Source organism: Rutidosis leptorrhynchoides, chromosome 4 (assembly GCF_046630445.1).
Source record: "Rutidosis leptorrhynchoides isolate AG116_Rl617_1_P2 chromosome 4, CSIRO_AGI_Rlap_v1, whole genome shotgun sequence".
In the NCBI taxonomy this organism is placed as follows: Eukaryota; Viridiplantae; Streptophyta; class Magnoliopsida; order Asterales; family Asteraceae; genus Rutidosis; species Rutidosis leptorrhynchoides.
In genome coordinates, this window is record NC_092336.1 from 123104428 (window position 1) to 123118973 (window position 14546).

General features: G+C 33.6%; 2 protein-coding genes across 2 annotated transcripts; both read left to right on the plus strand.

Moving 5' to 3' along the window:
• The first annotated feature begins 234 nt into the window (after positions 1–234).
• On the plus strand, positions 235–7061 carry LOC139840099 (plant UBX domain-containing protein 7-like). The gene is made up of 10 exons (XM_071830323.1): positions 235–669; positions 1170–1297; positions 1401–1514; positions 2604–2790; positions 2877–2954; positions 3052–3120; positions 4015–4158; positions 4263–4365; positions 4461–4711; positions 6552–7061. The coding sequence occupies exons 1-10, from the start codon at positions 562–564 to the stop codon at positions 6717–6719; spliced, it is 1350 nt and encodes a 449-aa protein (XP_071686424.1). The 5' UTR covers positions 235–561; the 3' UTR covers positions 6720–7061.
• Positions 7062–10301: 3240 nt separating this feature from the next.
• Positions 10302–14235, plus strand: LOC139843298 (uncharacterized). Its single transcript, XM_071833368.1, has 7 exons — positions 10302–10487; positions 11171–11217; positions 11408–11552; positions 11654–11846; positions 12638–12767; positions 13603–13770; positions 13862–14235. The coding sequence occupies exons 1-7, from the start codon at positions 10319–10321 to the stop codon at positions 14009–14011; spliced, it is 1002 nt and encodes a 333-aa protein (XP_071689469.1). The 5' UTR covers positions 10302–10318; the 3' UTR covers positions 14012–14235.
• The last annotated feature ends 311 nt before the right edge of the window (positions 14236–14546 follow it).

A 14546-nucleotide genomic window follows, 5' to 3' on the forward strand; every position in this document is an offset into this window, starting at 1 on the left:
TAATATTAATTTTAGTGTGTTTTATTAAATTAATTTGTTATTATAATTACAAAATAATAATATAAACTAATTAAACAAAATAAATTAAATGCAAGAAAAATGAAAACAAAAATTAAAAAATACCCAACATGCTACTCAGCACCCTACCCATTATCCAGCATTGTGGCAACACAATCATCAACCACCACAGCTCACCCATCAACACACCCATCATGGGCTTCGGGGTTAAAGATGGTCTAGCAGGCAAAGAACGCACCCTAAACTATTATTTGAAAATCCAGATTTTGATCAATTTTTTTTTCTTCTTTTTTTTAAACTCTTTGGCTCCGTATAAAATGCTCCCCTGGTGTTTCGGTCGGGTATAAATTTTCTATAAAATCCCCAAATCTTAGAAACCCCCAAAACGAAACAAAAATAAAACTGGAGTTTCTTATTTTTATAATTCAACCTCGTATTTAATCTCTCCCATCAGGGTTTTAAGTTTGCATAACTTGAAAGTTGTGATCTTTATTCAATTTTTAAGAAACCCACTAAAGAAATACAGTAGAATCTTAATCGGAGATGGAAGGTGGTGGAGTTATGCCTGCTACAGACCAACAAACAATGGTTTCTTTATTTCTTGAAATTGCAGTTGGTCAGACTGCTGATACTGCCAGACAATTTTTGCAGGTTTCTTTTATATTGGTTTTAATTATTTATTCGAGTTTTATGTTTATAATTTGAGTTTTTATTTCATAAATCTGCTCCCTTTTTTGGATAATCTAAACTTTGTTGTTATTGATGTTGTTTAGGTATAGAAAAGTTTTTATTTTTTTTCTTCATGGCATTAGGGTTTATGCTACTTCAGGTGTATATTAGTTTAGTTACCCGTACACCTTTCTGAGTATTTAAGTGTATACATTTGATTAACCATCACCCTAAATATAATTATTAACCGTTGTGTACAACACTTTCTAATAACGGTAGCCCTAAGGGTAATACATTTGTTGTTTTGTGATCATTTACAGAAAATTGGTATTAAAATTAAAATCAAATGTGGTTTTGAAATGACATAATTGTTTTAGAATATAACAATTATGAATCTTTTTGATTTCTTTTTGGCTGGTTATGTTTTTTTTCTTAAAAAATGTATAAAAAAGATTCTGATGGTGTAAATTTTTAACGTTCAGGCAACAAGCTGGCAGCTTGAAGATGCTGTTCAGCTCTTTTATGCAGGGAATGAATTTGGATCTGTTACAGCACCTTCGCATGTTCCACCGGTGGAAAATGAGGCGTTCACGTCAGCTCAAAGTACGGGGTAAGTTAACATATATAGGAAGTTCTTAATGATACGAGTGTACGTTTGTTTTAGATTCTGTAGTTGGTTAATTTTATTAAATCGAGTCATGTTCTTACTACAGGTGGGGGGACGATGACGTGGCGGTTGAAAATGTTGGAGGATATAATGACGGTGAGGTTCGCGCGCCTTTACCAGTTAAAAGGGATGTCCTTTACGACTCTCCAATGCATTATGGGTATGTTACTTTACTTTGTTTATCTTTTGGTTTCATCCTTTTGCTTTTGTTTTTGTTATTGTTGTTAATGCGCTCTCCGCTCTTGTGAGTGTTTAACTCGGGGTGGAGAAATGATTTCTCTTTATTCTAGGATAGAGGAAGGATTGTCTACATTCCACCTCCCCATACCCCACTCATATGGGATTGGGTATTGTTGTTGTTGTTGTTGTTGTTAATGCGCTCGTTTTTTAGTCCAGTTACCAACCTTAACGCCCCCAGAACGCCCCTAGTGGGCGTTCTGGGGCGTTGCGACGGGTCATTAGTGGATAAGGCTGGTTCTAACGAGGCGTAAAATCCAACCCGTCAAATGAGGTGGCAGCGGCTCCCGGCGTTAGTTTGTGACTGACGGAAGCGTGAGTCGAATATTTGACGGGAGTGAATTTGCATTTGACATTTTTCTCTTCCAATCACAACTCAACACATTTTATATTTATTTAATTTATTTTTTTCACCTAATTTCTAATCAGATTTTACCACATCACCCTCCAAATATTTGTCACAAAAACTTGACATTTTGGGTTAATGGGGGTCAAATATAGTCACAGTCAAAAACTCATTTTTTCACCAAAAAGTGCACAATACGACTCTGACATCACAATGACGGTTAGGAATAGTCTAATGAATTGCACGTTAAACTAATAATCTACAGTATATATGGTAATCTTCCCTTTCGCCAAAATAGACCGATATACTAAATCAACAATTGTGTTACGGAACATATTTTCAGCTTTTAAATTTATAGGATATAACACCATTTATGCACTACTATATATATAGCTATTTTTATGGGAGATGATACTCACACACTCAATATTGATCCATACACACGAAATTGACTATTATGTCCTTACTTACAATAATAGAGGTTCAAGTCCCAAGATAAATTTAAGGTTATAATTGTAAGTTTTATGGTAAAAAGTGTGTATGGATCAAAAACTGGTGTGTGAGTATCAACTCCCTATTTTTATGTTTGTATAGTGTTATGTACTTGTATGAATCATTGAATCTCCCTACTTATTCTTCTATTCGTTTTATTTATTATATTTTTAGAGCATCAAGATTGGGAGTTTATCAACATGAACTCGATACACCAGTTCCCGAGGAACCGAAACAACCGGGAATTTGGGAAGCAGAAAAGGGATCCACGTCAGCAACTGAAGCTTCCGGAGATAATAATAACCTTGCATCCTTATACCGTCCTCCTTTTGAATTGTTGTTCCATGGTTCTTTTGAGAAGGTAATATATTAACTAGTCTTAGCGGCATTTTTTTTTGTAAAAATATCTATTTATTTTACTGAAATGTAGAAAGTATTTATTATCAGGCAAAAGAAGCTGCTATTGGCCAAGACAGATGGTTACTAGTGAATGTCCAATCTACTAGAGAATTTAACTCACATATGGTAATATATTTTGCCCTTTTTTTCTATAACGCTTGCGTACTGATGTCGCATGGCTGTATCTACTGATAAACAATGTTTGTAAATATCTATTGTGCAGCTTAACCGGGACACATGGGCCAACGAAGCTGTTGCTCAAACAATCACCAATAATTTCGTTTTCTGGCAGGTGGTCTTTTCAACTCCATTTTATCCGACAATATTTGAACTAGAATATATCTAATATCTAACTTCTTATGTAACTATCAAATCTAACTATCTAACTATATTATATTTAACAAAAGAAAGTGGTAATTAGGTACGCGTCTTCAGTTACAACCGTTAGATGATTATTTTAAATCATAATGATGTCATATTTGTTTCTCTTGTATTTTTGAACCATTGATTTAAATTCGAACCATTGATTGGATTTCAACCGTTGATTATAATTATGACCAAAACATTATTTTTATCCAAATTAGGGAGACATCCATCCAAATTAGTTATTTATCTCCCTGTAAATTAGTTATTTGGAGTAGTAATTGTTATTCATTACTAAATATTACTTATTGATTGATTATTAATAAAGTATTGGTAATATTCCGCGATCTCGCAGGTTATTAACTATTAACTACTAGTACATATAATTCCATCATTTGATCTTAGGATTCTTACGAGTATTATGGTTTTCCTGCGATGATTTTTGACCTAAGATCCATTACTCTATTAGTTGCCACATCAATAGAATTTATATTTATAACTTCTGTTTAAATCACTATTGACTAATAGGAGAGCTAACATACTCGATTACAATAGAAAATTTTATTTTGTTAAATATACATCAATAGAATAGAATGCTTAATTTGCATGTGTTATAAATATTTTGTTCTCTCCCTTCAACTGACTCTACTATATTTTTTTTCCTTTTAAAAGTTATTACTTGAATTGATTGGGAATTTGTATTCGTGTTTACCAAAGGACTCTGTAGACAATAAATGATTACTATATTAATCTACGTGCCAACTCAAACGTATATTGAGAAGAATATTTGAGTCAATATGATTCATTATTTTGGTGTGCATAGGTATACGATGATGCTGAAGAAGGTAGCAAGGTAAACACCTACTATAAATTGGATTCGGTTCCCGTTACACTTGTCATTGACCCCGTCACTGGTCAAAAAATGCGGTTATGGCGTGGAATGATCGAACCAGAGAGTTTATTAGAGGTACATCATTTAATCATTCACCTGTGAATTTATTAGAAGAGTTTATTATAGTTCATGAATATAGTAACGTCTAATTTTAAACATGAAATTTCGTCAAATTACAGGATCTCTTACAATTTATGGATGGTAGTCCAAAGGATCATCATTTTAACTTGTCTAACAAACGTTCAAGAGATATATCTCACACTTCGCCTCCTAAAATTGAAGGTCTGCTAATGCTAATACTGTTTGTTTTCCTTTGTATATGTATTTTTTAGAAATAGATTTAGCTTCGAATGAATTTTGTTTTTATGTAATTGCAGATGAAACAAATGAAGATGATGAGGAAATGAGGTTGGCACGAATATTATCATTGGGAACGATGAACGATAGCGCTGAAGACTCTTTAAAAGACTCGGGAGTCGTTGAAAAATCCCCGAAGAAAGACGAGTGTTGTTATCCACCATTGCCTGAAGAACCTAAAGGTGATACGAACTTGCTTTGTCGTGTCGGAATTCGTCTTCCTGATGGACGAAGGCTTCAAAGAAATTTCTTACGCACCGATCCAATAAAGGTAAATCTTTTAGGATTTCTTTTTTTTTTTTTTTTTTTTTTTTAAAAAACAAAAAAAAAAAACCTTTAGTATGAAGATGGCAAATTGGTCACAGTTTCGGGCTATCATCAATCTCTTTGTGTCTTCTCTTGAGTTTCTATAAATACTTTGTATATAAAAATAAAAAATTATCATATAAGAAAATTATAATTTGATATTGATGATAATCTAATATCTGCAATACAACAACAACAACAACAACAACAACAATACCCAATCCAACGAAAGTGGGGTATGGGGGAGGTGAGTGTAGACAATCATTCCTCGTACCCTAGATTAGAAGGAAGTCACTACTCCACCCGCGGGTATAGAACCCGCGCCTAGATAAGGTCGTCCCTCCCTCTACTCTAGCGCAAAAGAGATTGCTTCCTAAAGGACCTCCGGCCTGAAGAGCTCATAAGAACGAAATAGAGAGGGCAAATGATACGTACTTGTACGAGTAATGAGCGCCTAGCAAGAAGCAACCATACACAGTAACCATAAAGGGGACACATATAGCAGTAATGCACAACAGTAGGGCAAAGAGCATGAATAAAATAGTGCACATAACCATTTAATTTCAGGTAGACATACAGACAAACAAAATATATACATATATATATACATATACATATACATATACATATACATATACATATACATATATATATATATATATATATATATACATATATATATATATATATACCCACCCACACAGACACACACATCGATATATATATATATACCACACGAAAGCATGAAAAAAAAAAAAAAAAAAAAACACGTGCCTAAACATAAATACATATAGATACATTCGTAGATATATATACCTAGGTACAGATACAAGACAGACAAACATACATACACCAATATATGTACTTAGATACATAGATACATATATAGTTACAAACATATACATCGGTACATATATATAGCCTAAAAACATATACATAGATACAAAGGCATATAAACCATGTAGAGGGGTATAAATAGTGTGGTTATTGAATATCTGGTTATAGTTATATATGTAGTTGTATAATAAAAGTAACTAACACAATGAAAAAAAAAAAAAAAAAAAAAAAAACCTACTCAATAATTCTAATTCTACTCCTCTACAGGCTCCTATCAGAAGTCATGTCCTCCGTCAGTAGGAGCTCTTTCATGTCAAGCTTCAATCTATCCTCCATCCTACGTCTAGGTCTACCCCTTCTCCTTATGCCGCCAACGGCGAGGGTCTCGACTCTCCTAACTGGGGCTAAAAGTGGGCGCCTCCTAACATGCCCAAACCATCTAAGTCGTCCTTCCCTAAGTTTGTTGATGATGTTCCCAACTTCCAATTTCTCCCTAAAAACTCCATTTGGTATCATATCTAGCATGGTCTTACCACACGTCCATCTAAGCATCCTCATTTCTGCCACCTCCATCCTCCTCTCTTGGGCCTTCGTCATTGGCCAACACTCTGATCCGTACAACATGGCTGGTCTAATTGCCACCTTAAAGAATTTACCTTTCAGTTTAAGTGGGACCTTCTTGTCGCACAACACCCCTTTCGCAGCCCTCCACTTCAACCATCCTACTCGTATACGATGCGTCACATCCTCATCTATCATTCCCGAAATGTGAAGCATCGAGCCTAAATATCTAAAGGACTCTTGCGGGGGTAGAATCTGATCCCCAATTCTGATATCCACTATATCGTCGTGTTCCTCTTCGCCCCCCCTGCAATCGAGTTGCCTAAACAATACATTTTTGCTGGTTTTATATTTTAATATTTATGTATTTGTTGGTCTGATTTTATTTACTAATTTTGTGTTTACAGTTGTTGTGGTCATTTTGTGCTGCAAATTGTGGAAACGAGAAGCCATTCCGTTTAAGTCATGCTATTCCGGGGGCCGTGAAAGAGATGGACTATGAGAGCACGTTGACTTTTGAAGAATCTGGTGTTGCGAATTCGATGATTTCAGTTAGTTGGAGAGAAGTAGTCTAGGTGCGGTTCAACTGTAACTAACCGTGTACCTGCAAATGTAGTCTTTCTGCGTTGGTCTAGTATTTATGCACATACCCTTTTGTTGCTAATTATGACCCAGGGATGGAAATGTTTTTAAGTTGTACGCTATTTTAGTGCTCTTTTATCGACCGAATTGCCATATAAGGCAGATGACCTCTGAAAAGGCGTATGCATTGCGACTTTATGAGAACTAAGTTTTGGTGTGTATTACTTCGTGTGATGTCATATTTGGTATGCAATGCTTGATTTATTGTAAATGGGTGTTAAAAAAACACTCGAGCAATTATTTGTTCATATAGACATTAAACGTTAATCTGAGGCTAAGATCAAGGACACATACACAAGTGGACTCATAGTTAGGGTTCCTTGATTTGGTTATGAAAGAGTTTGAACGCGATCGAGTGGAAGCTAAGCTTATTAACTCGAAGATGTCGACTAAGCCCAACAAGAATAAAATTGTTTAAGGTGCCGAATTGAAGAAATTTTCGGCTTTCGTGAACGATATTTGATTGTTTGTGGTTTCGTGCACTTGGTTTGTTCCGGTGAGATGGTCCTTATTATTCTTGCGGGTATTGATTACGGGCCCTCTTGTATTGTTTTAGTTGGGGTTATTTTTTATGTGTTTTGTTTGTTGATCATGTTTAGATGTCTAGTTAGTTTTGCTTGCGTTTTGCACTTTTGCCATTCTTGTTGTTGGAACATTTGCCAAGTATTAACTTACTAACATTTTTTTCTATTTGGACTACATAGCTAATGGAACATTACAAAATTTAGTCTGCAAACTCTGCATATACAATACAATAGATTTATATTTATTAAAAACCACTCAATGTTGGATATATAGAGCGTTTTGATCTGGTTAATGTTATGTTGCTTCACTGGAACCTCGGTTCTATTATATATACACATATTAATATTTTTGTCACAAAAAAAAAAAAAAAAAAATTATATATATATATATATATATATATATATATATATATATATATATATATATATATATAGGCAGGATCAATGGGGAAGTAACCAATCGGGAGGAAGCAAAATTTTTTTTTTTTTCGTTTTTTTTGGAATTTTTTTTTTCCGTCATCAAGATCACATGAAAATATGAACATTAGAAGAGACACTTCGTGATGAATGTCATTATTTAGGCGGGAAAACGATCGACAAAAATAACATTCAAGATAATATTGTTCGTGAAGAATATGAACGTCTTTTTTTCATGTTTTGTGAAGTAAAATTTAGCCCGATTTAGAGTTTAGGGTTTAGGGTTTAGGGTTTGGTGTTTTGGGTTTATTCCATAAACCCAAAACACCAAACCCTAAACCCTAAACCCTAAACCCTAAACTCTAAACCGTTCGTGTTAAAAACTCAATCTAAACCCTAAATCTAAACCCTAAATCTAAACCCTAAACCCTAAACCCTATAAACCCTAATATCTAAACCCTATAAACCCTAATATCTAAACCCTAATATCTAAACCCCAATAGCTAAAAACTCAACATATGCTCGAAAAATAAAATAATTGTTATATATTACTTCTTCGAGCGTTTTCCCGCCAAAATAAAAACATTTATCACAAAGTGTCTCTACTAAATATTCATATTTTCATCTCATCTATAATATTCGTGAACAAAGTTTTTTCAAAAAACGAAAAAAAAAAAGTTTTTGCTTCCCCCCGCTTCCCCCCGAATGGTTACTTCCCTCTTGATCCTACCCCCTATATATATATATATATATATATATATATATATATATATATATATATATATATATATATATATATATATATATATATATATATATATATATATATATAGTTTCTATTAAATCTCTAAAATGATGATGTCATTATTAAGCTAATTCCTTTGTTAAGAAAAAAATCAAAAATAAAAAGAAAAAAATCTAAGCATGGTGGGTGATGTCATTAATTTAAATAATTTTGAATTAAAATTAAATCTTATTAATTAATTATTATTAAGTCTTATTAATAATTATTTTAACTATTAAAATTAAATAATTTTGAATTATTTTAATTTATTATTTTGAATTGAGTACGAAAAAGTATAAAAGCTAGGTAGAACGAAACCAATTCTAAATTTATATTTTAATTTACACTTTTAAAATAAAATGACAACCAATATTATCTCTTATGATTCGATGTAGATTGTTTAATATACATTTTAGGTGTTTGATGAAATGTTCAGCTGACGAGTTTCTTAGTCGGATTATGTGGTTACACGGGTCATTAAACTAAATGATTTTAGCATTTACGTTCATTTAATACTTAAAACATATCATTAAACGTTTGCGTTTAAATAAACCCGTGATTTCACGGGTCATTTCACTAAGTATATATATATATATATATATATATATATATATATATATATATATATATATATATAGGGGCAGGATCAATGAGGAAGTAACCAATCGGGGGGAGGGGGGAAGCAAAAAAAAAAAAAAAAATTCGTTTTTTTTGAAATTTTTTTTCCGACATCAAGATCACACGAAAATATGAACATTTAGAAGAGACACTTCGTGATGAATGTCATTATTTAGGCGGAAAAACGATTGACAAAAATTACATTCAAGATAATATTGTTCGTGAACTATATGAACGTCTTTTTTCATGTTTTGTGAAGTAAAATTTAGCCCGATTTAGAGTTTAGGGTTTAGGGTTTAGGGTTTAGGGTTTGATGTTTTGGGTTTATTCCATAAACCCGAAACACCAAACCCTAAATCCTAAACCCTAAACTCTAAACCGTTCGTGTTAAAAACTCAATCTAAATCCTAAATCTAAACCCTAAATCTAAACCCTAAACCCTAAATTTCTAAACCCTAATATCTAAACCCTATAAACCCTAATATCTAAACGCTAATATCTAAACCCCAATAGCTAAAACCTCAAAATATGCTCGAAAAACACGATAATTGTTATATATTACTTCTTCGAGCGTTTTCCGGCCAAAATAAAAACATTTATCACAAAGTGTCTCTACTAAATGTTCATATTTTCATCTCATCTATAATGTTCGTGAACAAAGTTTTTTCAAAAAACGAAAAAAAAAAGTTTTTGCTTCCCCCCGTTTCCCGCCGAATGGTTACTTCCCTCTTGATCCTACCAATATATATATATATTAGGGATGATTCTCACACATACTTTTTTGATCCTCACACACCTATTTTAACCTTTTACTCTTCTAATAATACTCAATTGGTGTGTGAGGATCAAAAAAGTGTGTGTGAGAATCATCCCCCTATATATATATATATATATATATATATATATATATATATATATATATATATATATATATATATAATATGTTGGATACATATAAGTATCATGAAGTAATATCCTCCCTCCCCTTTCAGTCCGATTGGATAGCTGCTGCGACTACAATTATACGAAACCGACATCTTGACTTTGGACTATTGAGGGATTAAATATGGTGTTTCAAATTTGCCAGAGGACCAAAACGTAAAATTATAAAATAATTTATGCTTCTCATTTTTGACCTAATTTTATGTGAATTGTTGTTTAAACTGCAGAGAAACAGAATCAATCTTCAATGGCGGAAGCAACTGATAATAATAACAAGATTGGAATAAAGAAGGATGAAGAAATGAAGCCATGGGAGCAACATTCAGCAGTAATTAGCATCCCTCGTTATGATTACAAAGCACCCAATTCATTCCTCCATCGTTCCTTTTCTGGTTTCCTCATTACTTGCCCCATCAGTTTGTACCTCTCACTCTCTTTATCTATATCTATCTTACTACTATATATTTCATGATTGTATTTTTATATATCATTAGCTTGTTACGTTATTGTTAGGGGTTGATATGCTTAACTGTCGATTAATCGGAGAATTCAATTCAATTAAGAAATAATTTAGGAACTAATTGATTTCATTACAAGAGAGTGTGTTTACAGAGTATAATAGAAGAACTTTTTACAACTCAATGAATTGATTACAAGCCCTAATCACTGCTTCAATAGCTAATTCTGTTACAACGACTTATTACAACAATCCCAACTGACACTAACGACTACAACTTGTTTATGACAATTTGGGGAAGAATCTTATCACGTGCCCTGCACCTGACGAGTCCACGTGAGAGGCACATGTCTGTACTTAACAACAGTCTAAAGTGTTTGTCTTTGCTCTTCTGTGTTTAAAAAGTTGCAACAATCGCTAGTCGGGAGGTACTCGGTCGAGACTTTTGAGGGAGTAATAGGATGTTGACTAAGCTTGACTCTGACGGATTTTTGATTTATTTTTCACCGGTTTTGTACAATGTTATACTTTCATTTATTGCTATACAACAGAAATTTGTTGAAAGTTTGATACTTTTTTCACACTTGGCTTTATGATTATCATAGCTATGTTTATTTGTTGATTTATCTTTATATTTTTCAGAAAGGGAGAAAAGTGCCACAAAAGAAGCAATGTCCATCCTTGACAAGGTTTGATGTTTATTATTATCATGTAAAAATATAAAACTGATTTTACTTGTAACCAAATCTACATTTTTGAGCTACTAATTATTAGGTTATTTGACGTATTAATAATTTAGTCTCGAGTTTAGGTTAATGGCATGATAAAGAAACTATCTGTTGATTTGCACATTAAGTGAATGTGTTTTTCCTTCTGCAGTATCTTAAATCGACAACTACATGTATTACCAAAGAAGAGGACGTCCATCAAAATGCGGCTCCAAAGAGAAGAAAAGTAGTCGTTAACGAAACAGAACAAGAGTCCATTATTGATATCGAAAATAAAATTCTTGATGAACCAACTGGTAATGGTTGTTACTAATTTACTATATCCGTTATCATCATCATCATCATCATCATCATCATAAAAGGTGTGATATTATACAAACATACTTTGTGGTTGCAGATGCGAGAGACGTTTCAGAAGGTTCTCCAAAATCAGTTACAAATACAGAAAGGTCTGATCCTCTTTCGTTGGTTAAGCTGACAAGGAGCGGTTTGATTCTCCTTACATTTTCTGGGACCGTTTGTCCTAATGTTGTGGACATTGTGTCAAACATTATGCAGTCTTTGGAATCCGGAAGCGTAAAAGCACCGCTGTAAGGCGTTTAGTACTTAACTTGTTCTGTTGTTGCATACGTTATGTCTACAAGCTTCACTATCTCTCATGACACGGATATTAATATATTTATCTAATTCACAAAGCAAAGATTCTTTATACTACCGATTTAAATTAGTACTGACAATCTTGGAGTTTGAATCCTGTGGTTACCAGAGATAGCCCAATGGTTGGAGCCCTGAGTTTCTTGCAAGAGGTCTCAGGTTTGAATCCTGTCTAGGACGAATATTTAGTTGTGGCCAGGGATGGGTTGGAAACACCCAGAGAGTAATCCAGATGGGCTGCGTACCTCAGAGTATGGGGTCGGATTACTCGCCCTACCGGGTAGCCCGAACAGGGAAAACCTCCTACAAAAAATCATGGAGTTTGAACTTCTCATTACCTTTCTTTATGTGCATTGGTGCTTGTTGTATAGGAATTTTTATGATATGTTTGTTGTTTGCATATTTTACATAAAACTAACCATCACTAAGAGCCCAGTCCTGAGATCCTTGCGAGAGGTCTCAGGTTCAAATCTAGTGGTGACCAGAGAAGGTATGGAAAATGTCACCGATTGATCCGCTTAGGCCGCGCACACAAGATTAAACACTCCCTTTTTCTGGGTAACCCGAACAGGGAAAACCTCATCACTCACATAAATTGAAGTTAACCTTTATGACTATTAATGCTATACACAAGTTTTAGTTCAAGTTCTTGTTCACTTGTCCAAAGAGTTGTGCGAAGGTTAGTACAATTGTTGATAACCGGCTAAGGATGTCTCTCTTGATGCAGTTGGTGCCATAGGATTTTACCTATTCAAACAACTTGTATATTGAGTGAAAAAGAGGTATGCACGTTGGTATCAAAGCTTGTGGCTGATTTTATGAACAACGAAGGAAAGGAACTTGCTCGACCTGTAAAGGTACATCATTAAAGTCTTTAACCATCACTAAGTGCCCAGTGGTTGGGGCCTTGAGATCCTTCTACAGGTTCAAATCTTGTGGTGGCCAGGGAAGGGTTTGAAGACGGTCACGGATTAATCCGGTTAGGCCGGCGTACACCAGAGTAAAAATATTCGCCGTCGCGGGTAAATCGAACAGGGAAACCTCATAACTTTTGTTAGAGTTTTTATTAATTAATTAATATTTGAATCTTGAGCCGTTGAGCCAAGGCCTAAGGGCAAATACTATCTGCTGCAGTTCTATGTTCTACTTCAATAATTTTTGTTTAGGCTAGACAATTAGCTTCATTGATTCATACCATCACTTATGCATGCCAATGAAATACTCGACTTTCAGCGATAAATGGTTTACTTTACACACGTGAAGTTGAAATTGATATTGATGATTTGATGCCACTAATTTGCTTATTACAAATTGCCTTTTGGTTTTAGTTTTAGAGAGTAGCTAGCGTTTTAGCATTTTATAGATTATTGCCACTTGAATTTTCACGATTAAGTTAAAAAGCTACATGAAAAGAAAGATTTATTCCCGTCAAAAGAGAATAATATGGCTAGTCTTGTAGTCATTGAGGCATCGTAACCAGAAGGTTATGGGCTTGATTAGAGGTGGCAAGATGTGCCGGTTGGTTAATGGCTTTAAACAGGTAGATGGAAACATATGTAGTTTTATTAAATCGGGTCAAATTGGCCTGCAGAACACAATTTTGTCTATTATTCTGTAAAAATATTATAAAAAGATCATATTTGTATTTTGTTAAAATGTTTGGTCCATTTGGCTCACAAAATAATATCATAGTTTGCAGTAGGATACAACAGAAGAGGAATTGAGGAAACAGAATTAAAAGGTGCAAATAGCGACTTAAATGCTGTGGCGTTGCTAGATCGTTCCAAATGCTTTCAAGTTGTGGCTGCTGCTGTTAAAACCGTAGTCTCAGATTCAGTTGTTGATCTTAAATGTCCAGAGGTACAACTTTCACTCTTTTTCCTCTGTTTATTTTTTTTTAAAAAAAAAAATTTATATATGCTTTGACCAAAATAAATAATTAAAATTGCAGCTCACTGTTCTTATCGAAGTATTACCGATTTCTGCAATACCCAAAGGGTCTCCTGTTGTTGCTGTTTCAGTTCTTCCGCAAAAACTCATCATGACCAAGCCTCGTCTCTGCATCAAATCTTTAGTTCCTGATACGAAACCAAATAAGTGAGTGAAAGAATCATACGAGTAGTTAGTTTTTTAGTTAGGTGGCTTAAATAATTAAGCAAGTATTAATCGTGTCCTTATTCAACCTGTATTATCGATTTTTTTCAAGGTACTTTATACAGGTATTTGTAAGAATCACCTTTTAAAGTAAACAGTTGCAGATAAAGTACTAATATGGTATGAGTAGCCCTCGCTTCGCTGTAGTGACCCGAACTTTTTCATGATTATTCCATGATTATATATTAAATGAAAACTATATTTGCATGATTAAATGTTTCCAACATGTTAAGCAATCAAACTTGTTAAGACTTGATTATTTGAAATGAGTTTCATGTAGACAATTGACCACCCAAGTTGACCGGCGATTCACGAACGTTAAAACTTGTAAAAACGACATGATGATATATATATATATATATATATATATATATATATATGGACATGTATATGGTTAACATGAGATTATGATAAGTAAGTATCTCACTAAGTATATTAACAATGTGTTATATACATAAAAAATGAGAATATTGAATTATGAA